The sequence below is a fragment of the Podarcis liolepis genome, assembly GCF_965112155.1.
Source record: "Podarcis liolepis genome assembly, chromosome: 6".
In the NCBI taxonomy this organism is placed as follows: domain Eukaryota; kingdom Metazoa; phylum Chordata; class Lepidosauria; order Squamata; family Lacertidae; genus Podarcis; species Podarcis liolepis.
Window position 1 is genome coordinate 19,813,412 of NC_139559.1, and position 14,574 is coordinate 19,827,985.

At 47.1% G+C, this 14,574-nt stretch overlaps 1 protein-coding gene across 1 annotated transcript; it reads right to left on the minus strand.

The window, feature by feature from the left end:
• Positions 1-2,091: 2,091 nt before the first annotated feature.
• On the minus strand, positions 2,092-8,067 carry SNAI1 (snail family transcriptional repressor 1). Its single transcript, XM_083509909.1, has 3 exons — positions 6,883-8,067; positions 5,424-5,939; positions 2,092-3,357 (listed from the first exon to the last, which is right to left on the minus strand). Exons 1-3 carry the CDS (start codon positions 6,959-6,961, stop codon positions 3,176-3,178), a joined length of 777 nt encoding a protein of 258 aa, XP_083366035.1. The 5' UTR covers positions 6,962-8,067; the 3' UTR covers positions 2,092-3,175.
• Positions 8,068-14,574: the final 6,507 nt, after the last annotated feature.

The window sequence follows — 14,574 nt, forward strand, 5'->3', positions numbered from 1 at the left end:
TGGAAACTCTTTGAGGAGAAGTCTATCAACAGCTATAAGTCACAAGAGTCAAAAATAGAACACCTGCCTTTAATAACTAGGGTGCGGAAATTGTGGCTCTCCTGATGTTATGAGACAACAACTCCCATCATCCTTGACCATTGGCCCAGCCAAGGGGCTGATGGGAACTGGAATCAGACAACATCTGGAGGACCACAGGTTCTTCATCCCAGCTTTAGAGACAGTGCATCTCTTTTGATTGCCAGATGGTGTAGACCATGCATGTTCAACCGGTCAATTGCGATCTACCGGTCGATTGCTGGCTGTCCCTGGTCGATCCTTGTCTCAAAAAGCTCAGCAACTCTGGTCAATCCAATGGGTAGATCACTGCCAGGTTATTGATAGTGGGAGTTGATCTTGGAAGTTGGACACCCCTGGTGTAGACAAACAGGGCATGTATTTCTCCATCATTGCTTCGCTTGCAGGCTTCCCAGGGAAAGACTATGGTGGAAAGACTATGCTGGACAAGACGGACCTTGGGAATGATCCAGCCAAGCAGAGCTTCTTTTTCTAAGTCAGTGGGCAAGTGGCCAGTGGAAGTCCAGCTCACTGCATTAAATTACAAGGCTCCGCAGAGGTGTGTTTTGAGTAGCTGCTCCGCAATTACAGGGGCCCTCATGGAAGTTCACCAAAGTAACTCCAGGATGCAATCCAAGTTATGTGTTTTTTCCCAACTGAGCTGGCGTTTGATGAACTGGCTAAGCAATCCTCAAAAGTACTAATTTCATTTTTTTTTTCCTTGCAGGGAGGGACACCCAGCCAAACATTAACACTTCCTTTTACTGCACTAAGCAGAAGTGATGCTGGTGTAACTCAGAATGCTTATAGGGCCTGGTTGCTATAAAAATTGAGGCCTGACGCTCCAGAAAGCTTCTGCTCTGGAGGGCAGGACACAAACCAATGGATCCAAGCTTCAGGCCTCAAGTGTTATGGTTAAGATTCATGCATTGCAGGGGGTTGGACTAGATCACCCTCAGGGATCCCTTCCAACTCTACAGTTCTATGTCAAGAGTTGTTAGCAAGCAACACACCTGCATACCCCACTTCCAAAAGAATCCTTCCCACTAGCGCAATTCCAAGATGCATAAATTTCACCAGGATATCATGGAAATCCTTCCACTTGTGCAACCTGCTAAAAGCTGTGAATTATTTTCCAAGGGAAATGGCAGAGGTCCCATTGTCAGAGTGTCTAGACAAAGCACTAATATCCGGCAAAAAACGCTCATCGGGGAAAGGGATTGCATAATGCAAGTTATAGGAGGGAAAAAATATAAGGCATGGCAGCTTTTGTCTTCAGCCCAGGGGCAAGCTGGCTCCAAAAGGAAAAAAGCAAGGTAGCAAGGCTAAATCCTTGATTGGGTGACCTTGGGCCATTCAATGTTTTTCAGCTTCACCTACCCCTCAGGGTTGTTATGAGGAAAAAATGGAGAGAGGATAACTTTGTACAGCACCTTACACTCTTTGGAAGAAAGATGGGATAAAATTGCTACAATTAATAAAGGGCAGGGGTATCGATATCTTTGGAAGAAGACCCTATGGCTATGACTTGATATAGGGAAGGCAAGGTCACCCACTGTCTGCCCTCCCTATGTTTCAGTGAAGAGGTGTTTCATAAGATGGACATTTAACCAAAGACCGGAAATTGTCACTTTCCTGAGCTGGCCACGCAATGCCACCTTTGATGGCTCTTGTCTATTCAAATGTTAGCTTACATCAGTACAATACCTCAAAATGACTATCAAGGAACAGTGCACAGTGGGTAGGCTTTCCTGAATAAGTTGTTTACTAACGTGGCGCTCAATGTATTTGGCAAGTTCTCTTGTTCCAGCCTTACTGAAATGAGTAAGAAACGCATAGGAGTTTTTTCTTTCATTACTTCCTAGCTGTGGATTTTTCACCCCGTTTTTATAACAGAACAAGTTAGCAGAGACTTGGGTTAGTCAAGACTAACTTGTAGGGATGTAACCACAGCTAACTTCTGCAGCGTTAAAGCATGCGATTTTACACTGGAATACAAGTCCCTAGAAAGCAGAGTAATAGCACAAGACCAGATTATAAATTAACCATTTTATTGAATATCAATAAATTGTATATAATTATATATAAAAAAGTTTTGAATCAGTATAAAATCGTGGCACAAAAATATATAAATACCAGTGTACCTTTGAAATGTAAACATACCCTTTTCTCTTTTTTTTTCTTCCTGTTGTTTATGATGTGGAAACAATGTACAAAAGAAAGATGCATTCAGGAGGCACCTGTCAATAACCATAAATAGTTCTTTTGGCACACACCTGTCAATGGGCAGCCTCTCTACACAGGCTGCTATTGTATCGCCTGACAAGTGCCTGCTATTAGTCACAGTTCTTTTGAAAAGCAGTTGTTAAAAGAAGTCATATTAACAGGTGCTTGAGTGCATAGCTGCTCTGTAAACAGGAGTCTTGTTTGAAATGGCTACCCAATGCCTTCTATAGACATTGTTAATCTTTGAGGCATTGCAAATTATCATTGTGCTGGTGGTGGAAGCAGCTGCCTCGGAGCTAATGCAATACTGTATTACTGCATAGTTACACCTTCTTGGGAGGGTGTGTTTGGGGGGGGGTATATACAACGCTTAGAGCAAAAGAGAATTGAGTGGGGGTTGTTGGGAACACTTTGCTTTTGTCCTCCTTGAGGGGCATATCAATTCAGGGTCAACAGTTAACAGCAGATTATTTTTTCTTCCCCCAACACCCCCAGAAATAAAAAAAATACTGTGGTCCTTCAGGCCAGCTAGGTGTAAGGCTCAATACTGGGAGATGCTGAACACTTTCTGAACAGTCCTTACACTAATAAAACATCAGAATGCTTGTTGCTTTTGCAAACCAGCCTCACTCTGCCTAAACCAAGAAGCATTCTGCCATGGCCAGGGAGTGCGGAACCAGACTTTTAAAACCAAAGGGAGAGGGAGAAGTATTCTGAATGTCACTGCGAGGCCTGAAGCAGGTAGAAGACAAGTTTTGCCCTGGCAGCTGAACTCAAATGGGAAAAACTATATTCCTAGAGGCGCTAGTTACAATATATGCAATTGGCATGGATGAGAGTCTGTAGCATTTTTCTGCTTCTTCTTTTCCTAAGATGCAAGAGGGAAGATCTCTCAGCGCGCCCCAGTGCAGCCCGTTTCTTCATGCTTGTGGAGAAGTGACATTCTGGAGAAAGTCCGGGAGCAGGTTTTGCACTGGTACTTCTTGACATCCGAGTGAGTCTGCAGGTGGGCGCGGAGGTTGGAGCGGTCAGCAAAGGCCCTGTTGCAGTGTGTGCAGGAAAACGGTTTCTCGCCTATGGAGACAAAAGTAGAAGGGAACGTTAAACCCGAAGTTCCAAGACTGGCCCATGCACCTGCAAGTTTAATGGTTTGAAGAAACAGGTAACAAGAAGCCAAGCTAATGTATATTTAAATGAGGTACCCAGGATCAAACAGGTAAGAAAGAGTCAACCCATTTGTAAGCAGGTTGAAGCAGAGGGAAATTAGTTCCTACCAATTTCGGTGGAATTTATTTCCATTTAAATGGCTTAAGGATCAGGTGTTAGGAGGAGAGAGTCATTGGAAGCTAAGCACTTCTCAGCTCCTGACTTCAAGGGGACAAATGCTTCTCTCTCTCCCATCGGCTAGATTTTGACCATGGATGGGACTTCAGTTTCAGTAAATTTACAAATTGATCCAGGAAGTAAGCTCTATAAACCATAGCAAGACTTAACTTTTGAGTAAACATGCAGAGCAGTGGGCATTTGCGCCAACAGGTAAGTCATTCAGAAGTCTCGTTTGACAGAATAAAAAATAATAATTCTGCATCGTGCAACATGCAAATTATCTCATCTGTTGGCTCACTGTGAGCTGTGCAAAACGCAAAGCACTAATTGCATCAGTCTGGCCGCCCTGGAAGCTTCACAGATCCAAGTATAGCTATATCCTTCCCAGAGCGGCTTCCCTGCTCTCCACTCCTTCCTTCCCTCCACCCCCCCCCCCAGGCCCTGCACCATCCGCTTCAAACTCTTCCATGCTGAAAAGACTAAACAGGATGAATTCCTGTCAGAGAAGTTCTTTTGGAACTAACAAACAGGCGTGCTCAATTTGGAAAAAAGCACAATTAAGTCTTTCTGGCTTCCTTCAGGCAACATCTTTAGAACCTCTAAGAGGGTGTGAAATCAGCACCAAGTAACAATTAAACTATCAAGGCCGGCTTGGAGGGAGATGCATTGTGAATGTGATACTCCTTGGATTAAAAGCTAAAAGCGCTTCCACAGCCTGGCAGCTGTGGAGTCTGGTGTTCAGCCTGGGGCGATACAGTAACAGGTGAACCAGGGGGGAAAGCAGCATGGCTACATTAAAAGCACCTGCCTGGGCTGACCGGTCACCTCTCTCTTTCCCTCTCCCCCCTCCTTTCCAAGGTACTTCCCTCCTCCTCCAGCAGTTACCCATTAGTGGAACAATGCAAATCAACAAGGCCTGGAATGATGCATCCCAACAGCACCTTTTGTGCAGGGAAGCAAGCTTATGTCTCCTTGAAGGGGAGGATTTGTGTGCCAGAGGGAAGCCCTTTGGGATGAGAGCTGTGTTCAAATGAAGCAATTAAAAGCACTATTCTCCCCTCCACAACCCCCCTGAGCAACACCTCACTCATCCTTGGAATACAGGGAGCTAGAGAGAAGGCGGGGGTAAGGAAGGAAATGCCTCCTGCTTAAACCCCCAAGGAGAGTACTTCATTAGAGCCCATCCCCAGCCTCTGTGTTGACATTACACATGCCTGCAGCGTTGGACTGCGAGGCTCTCTGGTGCAAAGCCCTTTCCAGTCAGAGTGCCCCTTTGTGCAAGAGTGACTCAAGGACAGTTCACATGACTGAGCAGCCTGCTGAGCCGACAGGGTGGGTGTGCATGCCAAGTTTGCGGGCACAGTAACGTGATACAGATCACTTCCTCCCCGCCACGGGCCCAGAGCACAGTGCACCCTGCACTGTGCCAGGATGAGCCACATGGAAAGAAAAGGAAAGGGAGGAGGGATTGGGGTACATGCTGGACTAATCAGATAATTGCTTCACTGTGTGGAGTTGGAATAAAAGCAACCAACAATCTGCTATGAACAGGAGCCCCCAATGTGCAAATCTGCTCTCGTGCATTGTTTGCAAATAGGGAACTGAATTTGGGAGGGATTGCAGGTGGATTTTGCTCAGAAATGTTGGTTAGCAAGTAATTTTTTTCAGAGAGAGAGAGAGAATCCCTTATCTCCTAGATAAACTGCATGCAGTGTTGACTTGAATCAGGTTGGAAGCAATGGGGAGAGAAGGAGGGGGGCTGGGGTGAGAGAAGAGATAAGAGTGACTAGAAACAAACAGAAGAATGGCTTTACCAGTGTGCGTTCTGATGTGGCCCTGCAGGAGCCAAGGCCTGGAGAAGGCTTTGCCGCAAATTTTACACACGCAGGGCAGGGTATGGCTTCGGATGTGCATCTTGAGAGCTCCCAGGCTCACGTACTCCTTCTCACAGTTTTTGCAGCTGAAAGATTTCCTGGCTTGGGAGTCGCAGTGCAATTGTCTGTGCTTGGAAAGGCCTGCAAAGGTGGAGTAGGACTTGTTGCATTGGCTGCAGTGGAATTTCTCCGCTTCGGTGGCAGAAGAAGCTGGGCTGGGCGGGTCAGAGGTTGTCTTGCCATCCTCCTCTTCGCTGGAGGTCAGGTCCAGAGGTTTGGAACCAGGGCTGGGTGGAGAAGTGGCACTTTTCTTGTACTCCGGCTCAGAGGTGAAGAAATTGGAGAGCAGCCCTGTGTCCCATACAAGTGGAGGGTAGTAGGAACCAGCACTCAGCAGATCAGGCTGGGGGATGACAGAGATGGGGTACTTCTCATAAAAACACGGGGAGACGATCACTGCAAAGAGATTTTTTTAAAAGCCAATGGTTATAAAGAGAGCATGCAGCACTGGAGACAAGTTAGGCAGGTGCTGGATCCTTCCTCACCCACAACATTCCCCACCCTCCATGAATCAGAAATGTAGAGTTGGAAGGGACCCTGAGGATCGTCTACTAGTCCTGGGTCCCACACCGGGATCGAACCTGTAACCTTGCCGCTATGAGCACCACACTCTAGCCAACTGAGCTATTTGATGGCTTAGCTCTCCCAGTGCCACCTGTTTCCCAGTACTTGGAAAACAAAACCAACTTTCTTCAAGGTATAGGACAGCGTCACAACTCACACAGCATGACTCAGAAGCAAGCCGTAAACTCAAGTAGCCTAGGGAGCACCAGCATTACTAGGTTTGCACTAGGGCTAGGGCAGCTGTGGCCTCCAGTGGCTGTTGAGACTCCCATCTCCCATCAACCCCAGCCACCATAACTTTATACTCAGGGGCGATGGGAGCTGTAGTCCAGCAAGTCCTCCCTCCCCGGTCTAGAACTTAACCGTGGAGACTAAACAAGTCTCCACTCCGTGTCCAACGGGACTGACTCCCAGCCAACTGCAGAAAGTTACCGCCAAACCTTGGAGACGTGAAAGAGCCGAAACACCAGTTAACATCTCCCTGCCATAGCAGCGGATCCAGCGCTCATCTGCCCCCAACAGATATACCGCTTAAGTTTTAGCGATCGACCCATCCATGCTTAACCCTGAAGCAACCGGGGAACCCACCGAGCGCTCGGATGACCCGAGGCTCACGCCCTCTCCGTGCGTCCACGTGCGCTCGCCCGCCCTGGGCGCACCAAATTGCGCCTGGCAGTCCCCCCCCCCGTCAACCCCCCAAACTGGCTCAGCGCTCAGCGCCGCCATCTCTCCTCCTTCTGGTCCATCCCTTCCCCACCCGGTGCAGCGCGCCTACCAGTCTGGCTTTCCAGTTCGCTGTAATTGGGCTTCTTGCTGGCCGAGAAATGCTTCTTCACCAGGAAAGAGCGCGGCATCTTGCTGGGGAGTCTGGCGGCGCCGAGGCGGCTCCAATCCAAGCACTGCGGAGGTCGGGAGTGGCGATGCCCTCGGTGCGTTTCTAAGGGAAGACTGCAAAAGAAACTAAACCTCGACGCGACCAGTCGGCGTGCTTCGAGCTAAGCGGCCAAAGCGCCAGCGCCACCGGCTAAATACGGGCTGGGCGGCAGGGGGCGAGGCGGATCCGCCCCCCGGTGTCACTTGGCAGCCAATAGGCAGAGGCAGGGAGGGGTCCGGAGGCTCGGCTTTTTCTAGCAGGTGCTCCCCGAGCGAAGCGCACTGGCTAGGATCGGGGTCCGTCGGAGCCGCGGGACGCTTGAGGCGGAGAGAAGCTGGCGAAAAGGGGCTGATCCAGCCAGCATGTGGGTTTGGCTCATGAAAGCGAGGGAAGAAAAGAGACACCCGGGGAATTGTAGGGGTGACAAGATAGGCCGGTGTGGCGCAAGCTTTCATGGCCGTCGGGGTTGCTTTTGCGGGGGGAAGGAATAAACGCCACTGATTTCACTGAGACCTATAGTTAAGTAATAAGCGTGCCTGGTATTTGCAGCATTGGCTACACCCGTTTATTCCGAAGAACATCCAACCTAACAGCGCTTTCAGCCGGAGACCCACGGAACTTAAGAGAACTTACTTCTGAGTAGGCGCGGTTCGGATGCAGCTGTTAGGGCGCTGCCTGTGCTAACCCTACCCAAGGGCTGTGCGTCAACAGTTTGCAGTTTTTCCTCCCTTGGGTAGTGTGTGATGGGGGCCGGGGGGTTGCTCAGAATATTCCGACAGTCTCTGGGGGTTGCAAGGAGCAAAGGGGTGGCGCCCCCGGAGAGAGGCGTGCAAGCTGCAACTGCCTTTCCCCCTTCGTCTAATCCAAACCAAGGGCAATTGGCTACGGGTGAAGACGGGGAGATGTGAGAAACGCGCATCGTCCGCAGACTTGCTTGGCAACCATATTCACTGAGGGAGATCCGTCCGGGTGTGCGCGCGTAGATTCCCCTCCCCACCTTCCCAATAACCCCGTTTTTTCATCCAGCGCTGCCTGCTTCTGCCTATGGGCATCCGCGCCCGCTCCCGCTCCGCGCACTCCCTTGCAGTGATTTGGAGCCACCTGCCTTCCCTTTCGCTCCGTCCGCATTCCAGAGCCTGTGCAGAGAGGCTCTTGGCTGAGGTGGGGAGGCGAGAGCTATGGCCTGGCTCCTTCGGCCTGTCCCCTCTTCCCCGGTCAAGAGCTTGCCTTTCCCTCCCACCGACAACTCTCAAGAGCCGTGTAGCTGCGTGGGTAGATCAGGACAGCCCTTTAAGCCAAGACAGAGCAGGAGAGAAGCGGGTGGCAAAGAAAATGCTGTTTCCTTTCCTGGCACCACGCCCGCCAAAATAACGCATCACTTTTTGCCCAGTACTGTATATAAAATCTCTGCGCACAGCTTCACACAGTTCCCAGGAAGAACTTCTATACTGCCAGCTTCTGATCAAGACAAATAGTGAGGGTCTCGGTTTGGCTGGAACGTTTGACTTTGGACTTCACAGCCTCTGGTTATTTTAGGGTGGGATTCACATACGTACAGGCAAATTCAGGTTGTTCACCTAAAGTTTATATAGTGCTTTTGCGCGACAAACAACCGGCCTCCCCCCCCCCCCACGCCGTCAGGGCTCTTTGGTTTCTTCTAATCAACCTGCTTTCAGATCATGCCTTCTGATTTGTTTGCACAAAAGGGCTCCAGAAAACCTGCTTATTGAGCAACTGTTCTGATTAGTTTTCAAGGAGGTTTCTTGAAGTTTGCTATTTGATGAGTTTCAATTCAGACTTATTTATTTTTTTGCAGCGAGGTTAGATGATGTTACACCAATGCAAGTGCTAGTTCACACTTTCGAATGTACATTTTTATTACTTTGAAAAGGTTTGATATTTAGGGAGAAACAGCTTTGTTGCACAAGACCTCCCAATCAACTATAATTGTGCAACCTGAGCCAGCAAGTCAGTGTGGTCAAATTCAGCTGAAAATGGTGACATCTTGGAAGTGCCCAAAGCTTGGGGGGGGGGAGGTATTATAGGACACCGGCTGACTTTTGAATACTCGTTTTGATTTGTGTGCAGGGAGGTTATTATAGTGCATCAGTAAATTCCTAATCCACACTTCTGAGGGCATCTTAGCTCTGGAACCTGCAATTTGCCGGTGAAACTTCCCTGCAAAATAGCAATAGTCTGGTAGCACCTTCTATGATAAGGGAAGTGACAGGGAGATGCACAAAAGTTTTTGCCTGTTTGCTACAGCAGCGTGCAGCCTCCCTGCAAACAAATCAGGATAAATGCTCAATAAACGGACACCTGGGAACAACCTTTATTTACTATCAAAAGGGACTGTTCATTTATTGAAACAACTCAGCACTAACTGTAAAAGATGTGCCAATGACATTTATGAAGCAGGGAACTTTTGGTTGCTTTCTGTAGTTCTTCCTCATTCTACTAGGACACCAGTGCCCTCTCCAGGAATCTCAGGAAATGCATCCTTTCATCAAAGCCCAAGTAAATGGTCACATCGACACTATGCATTTACTGTACTATGATAACACTTTAACAGCCATGGCTCCCCCCCTTCAAAGAATCCTGGGAACTGTGGTGTGCTAAGGGTGCTGAGAGTTGTTAGGAGAGCCTTGGTGCCCTCACACAGCTGCAATGCTTAGAGTGGTTTAACAGTGAATCCCTCTTCCCAGGAAACCCTCTTCTCTGAACTGCCCACTGACTGCAGAGGAAACTGCAAGTTGGTTGCAACATCACAATTCATGCCTTTGAGAGTTCGGGTAACTTGTCCAGATAATGCATTCTCAATGGCACCCAACCCCCCTACATAGCATTTTTATGGTTTTCAATGGAATGAAAAAGATGGTTCAGTTATTTGAGAAATAGGCTTGTCTTGGAGCTTGAGAAGTATACAGTTAGTAATTTCAGTGAGTCTGCTCTTTGTATGACTTAGTAAGTGGTGACCCTTTGTGGTTTAAGCAAGGCATGGGCCTATTAAAATGCTTCTTTTGCAGGAGCTAATATAGGTTTCACTAGCTTGGTTTAGAAAGCAGTTAGCGTAAACAAAACAAAAAAACCCTCTAATGCATTTTTCTAGCAGACAAGTTCTGAGAGCTTTATCAAAACCCAGTTACACTTCTATATCCCATCTAGAAAAAGTTCCTCTGAATCATTCAAGAGACGCAAAATGTAGGTCAGCCAACCACTTATTTCTGAGTTACAGTGGTACCTCGGGTTACATACGCTTCAGGTTACAGACTCTGCTTACCCAGAAATAGTGCTTCAGGTTAAGAACTTTGCTTCAGGATGAGAACAGAAATCGTGCTCCAGTGGCACGGTGGCAGCGGGAGGCCCCATTAGCTAAAGTGGTGCTTCAGGTTAAGAACAGTTTCAGGTTAAGAACGGACCTCCGGAACGAATTAAGTACTTAACCTGACGTACCACTGTAGTTAATAACTAATCAATTAAATACACCTGTATTATCAAGTGTTCTGTTCTGGGTACTATTTGCTGGGAACCACAGGTAAGGAGAGCCCTGTTGCACTTGAGTCCAGCTTGCAGTCTTCCAATTTATTTATTTCAGTTTATTAACTGCCCTTCACACGAAGGTCCCTGGGTGGGTTACAGCAACAGAAAACACAGTATTAAAAGCAGATAGATTAAAGCAAATTCCAATCACAACTAGAGAGGGTCCTAAAATACAGACAAGTGTATCTCAAGGGTCAAAAGCCAGGGTAAAGAGCTGGATCTTCCGTATACATTGAAAGAGCTGCAAGGAAAATGCCAACTGCATTTCGGTGGGGAGGGAATTCCACAACTTGGGGAATGCCACAGATAATGACTGGGTATCTCTCTCTCACTCACACACCTGAACCTCTGAAAGTAGTGGAACCAGCAAGAGGGGCCCCTTCTGTTGATCTTAACACCCAGTAAGTCCGTATGAAAGGAGACTGTCTTTCCAATAGTTAGACCCCAAGTTGTTTAGGGCTTGAAACACCTTGAATTGGTCCTGAAAACCAACTGACAACCAGTGCAGCTGTTATAAAATGGATTGTATCATATACATTCTATGGGGAGCCCCAGCCAATAATCTGGCTGCCAAGTTCTGGACCAGTTGAAGTTTCTGAGTCATCTTCAAGAGCTCTCCCGTGTATAGTGCATTGCAATAATCCAATTTGGAGTTGCCCATCCAGTCTAGCATTCAGTTCCAGCAACAGTGGCCGACCAGATGCCCTTGGGAAGCCTGCAAGTCAGACGTGGTTGCGACAGAATTCTGCCCACCTGCGATTCCCAGCAACTGGTATTCTGAGGCATGAGGGAGAACGTAGCCGTCCTGGCTAGTAGCCGCTGATAAGAGAGAATAAGGCAATGTCATCGGGATGGTAGCTTCTATTGTGATAAAGTGTCCCAGAAATGAATACAATTAGCTGCAGTTAAAGGAGGTACACACTGGGCGGACAATGACAAGTGGTCGTAAAATGAGATAACTGTTGACTCAAAGGCTAAAGTTTGTTGGCTTGCTCTGAGCTGTTTAAACCTAAGTGCAGATATTTATAGGAGGGAGAGGGTGTTGGAAGCAGGCTCTAATTTAGCTTGGCAAGGAAGGTGTATACCCTTTTGATATATCGCTGTAACACCAAAGCTGGAGGCTAGTCCTTAAATGTGAATAAGACACACCGTGACATTCGATGGGTAAATTTAGCATTTGGGGATGCCTACAGGTGTGTGCATGTATATGTGGGACGTAATCTTGTGCAAGCAAGAAGCTCAGGTGACCTGCTCACCTTGATCAGGTGATTAAGGAAATTTTGGGTAGGGATGGAGATAACTTCATTGTAAAGAAACCTGTTTGGTGATGACGTTAGCCTCAGCAGAATCATGTGCCCTGAAGTGAATTGACCACCTGTAATCCAATCAACCTTGGACTAATCCCGGTAACAAAAAGAATGGGGAATAAAACTGTAGTCCACTTGTGCTAAGCTTGCACAACTGTGATCTCCTTGGAGGAAAAAGAAGATATAAATTAGCAGGTGATCACTACATCACTAGACTTCCAGGGCCAAGTTAAGACATATCTGTTCTTTCAGGCCTTTGGTGATGTTTGCTTAAATTGTCCAAAGTTCAGTCCTTTTTTTCTGGGGGGCCACAGGGGTACACATACCCCTAAACTTTTTGTGAATCTAAGTTTGGCCTCATTGAGGGGCAGTATTTCAATATGAGTAGGAAAATGAGAGTCCCCCTAAACATTTTTTAAGGAAAAAAAGCACTGCCAAAGTTGCTATGGATTTCCTGCTGCACTTGTTTATAATTATAATGATTTGCTGTTTTATAATGACTGTAGTTGTTTTGCTGTAGGTTTTATAATTTTATTCAACATTTTATAAACTTCTCTGGGACCATCAATGGATGAAGAGCAATTTTGCAGTTCAATAAACAAACAATCGGGCTCTCGCTTTGTTTCTAGGCGTTATTTAAAGTGCTGTTCGGACCGCCTTCTCCTATATGAGCCTGCCTGCATATTATAACTGGACACCATCCGCAGTGTCCTCCTGTCCGTATGCTTGGAAGAAATGATGGAGCTTTGGAGTCCCTCCACACGCAAGCTTTGCAACTCCTTAGGGAGGCTCATTTCATTCTCCTCCTACTGGCCTTGCACTACAGCAGCAAGACAGAGGTGGCCAAGATGATGCTCTTCAGGTGTTGAACTATAACTCTTAGCATCTCTGACCATAGGCAATGTTTTGGGGGGTTAAAGGAAGTTGGAGTTAGGAACACAGGAAGTTGCCTTATTCTGGTTCAAATCATTGGTCCATTTAGCTCAATATTGTCTACACTAGCAACAGCTCTCCAGGGCTTCAGGCAGGTGTGTCTCTGAAGATGCCAGGGATCAAACTTTCTGCATGCAGAGCAGATGTTCTACAACATGGAGGGCACCATGTTGGCTTTCTCTAGCCCCTGGCTTCCAGAGGAGGAGTGGCTCTCCATATGTTGTTTGTCTCCCATCATTCCCCCTCCAGCATGGCCAGAGGTTAGGAGAGCCAGTGTGGTGTAGTGGTTAAGAGCGGTAGTCTCGTAATCTGGGGAACCGGGTTCGCGTCTACGCTCCTCCACATGCAGCTGCTGGGCGACCTTGGGCTAGTCACACTTCTTTGAAGTCTCTCAGCCCCACTCACCTCACAGAGTGTTTGTTGTGGGGGAGGAAGGGTAAGGAGAATGTTAGCCGCTTTGAGACTCCTTAGGGTAGTGATAAAGCGGGATATCAAATCCAAACTCTTCTATTATGGGAGCTGGAGTCCAACAACATCTGGAAGGCTGCAAGTTTCTCCACCTCCATTTTAGAGGCCAGAATTTATTGCTGAGGCTTTCCACAACTGAAATGCAATTATTCTGCTCTGAAATGTTTTTATTATTGCTATGTTTAAGCTGGTTTTTTTTAATAAAAAAATGCTGGCTTCTTATTCTTTATGGTCTGTTGCTTTTTATGGTATTTTAGAGCGCCGCAACCCCAGAGTCGGGCACGACTGGACCTAATGGTCAGGGATCCCTTTACCTTTTTACTACTTTTTCGTTAGCCATCTTGAACTATATCACAAACGTGGGCTATAAGTGTTTTAAGAAGAATAATGATAATCGTAACAACACCAACATATGATAGTGCGTTGCTCCCAAAAGCTTGTGGAGTGTTGTTGTTGTCGTTTAGTCGTGTCTGACTCTTCGTGACCCCATGGACCAGAGCACGCCAGGCACCCCTGTCTTCCACTGCCTCCCGCAGTTTGGTCAAACTCATGTTGGTAGCTTCGAGAACACTGTCCAACCATCTCCTTCATGGATCACTGTTTTGTCATGGCGAAGGGGTTTGAATAATTAAGAGAAGCTATGAGCTATGCCGTGCAAGGCCACCCAAGATGGACAGGTCATAGTGGAGAGTTTTGACTAAACGTGATCCAGCTGGAGCAGGAACCAGCAAGCCACTCCAGTATCCCTGCCAAGAAAACTCCATGGACAAAAACAACAGGAGTGTTGTAGCTTGCATCTTTTTTTTTGTCGTTCTAAGAATCATGGAATTGTAGAGTTGGAAGGGACTACGAGGGTCACCTAGTCCGACCCTCTGCAATACAGGAATCTTTCGCCCAAAATGGGGCTCAAATCCATGACCCTGAGACTGAGTCTCATGCTCTACCAACTGATCTTTCCCAGGATGGCTGCTGTTCGCAAGATCAATATAACGTGTGCAAATTTACTGAAAATCTCAGTGCTATACTTTTACCATGAAAAAACCTCATCAACTCTTCAAGACTCTGCAGGAAACTGAGTGTGATCCACATTTATTTACATGTGCCGTGCCTCCAAAGTTGCTTGGTTGCGCAAATGTTATGAACAGGAGTTACGACATCCCTGATATCCCCTCCACCCCTCAATGTTACAGCTCTGTTGTTAATTATACTTTGGGGCCGATTCAAATTTTACTGATGCCAGGAGATTTTTTTTTTTTAAAAAAATTTACATTCACTGCAAAGGGCTCCCTCTGGGAACCCAATGAAATCAGTAGCAGGATTTGCAAAGGAGCTGCTGATGGGTGGT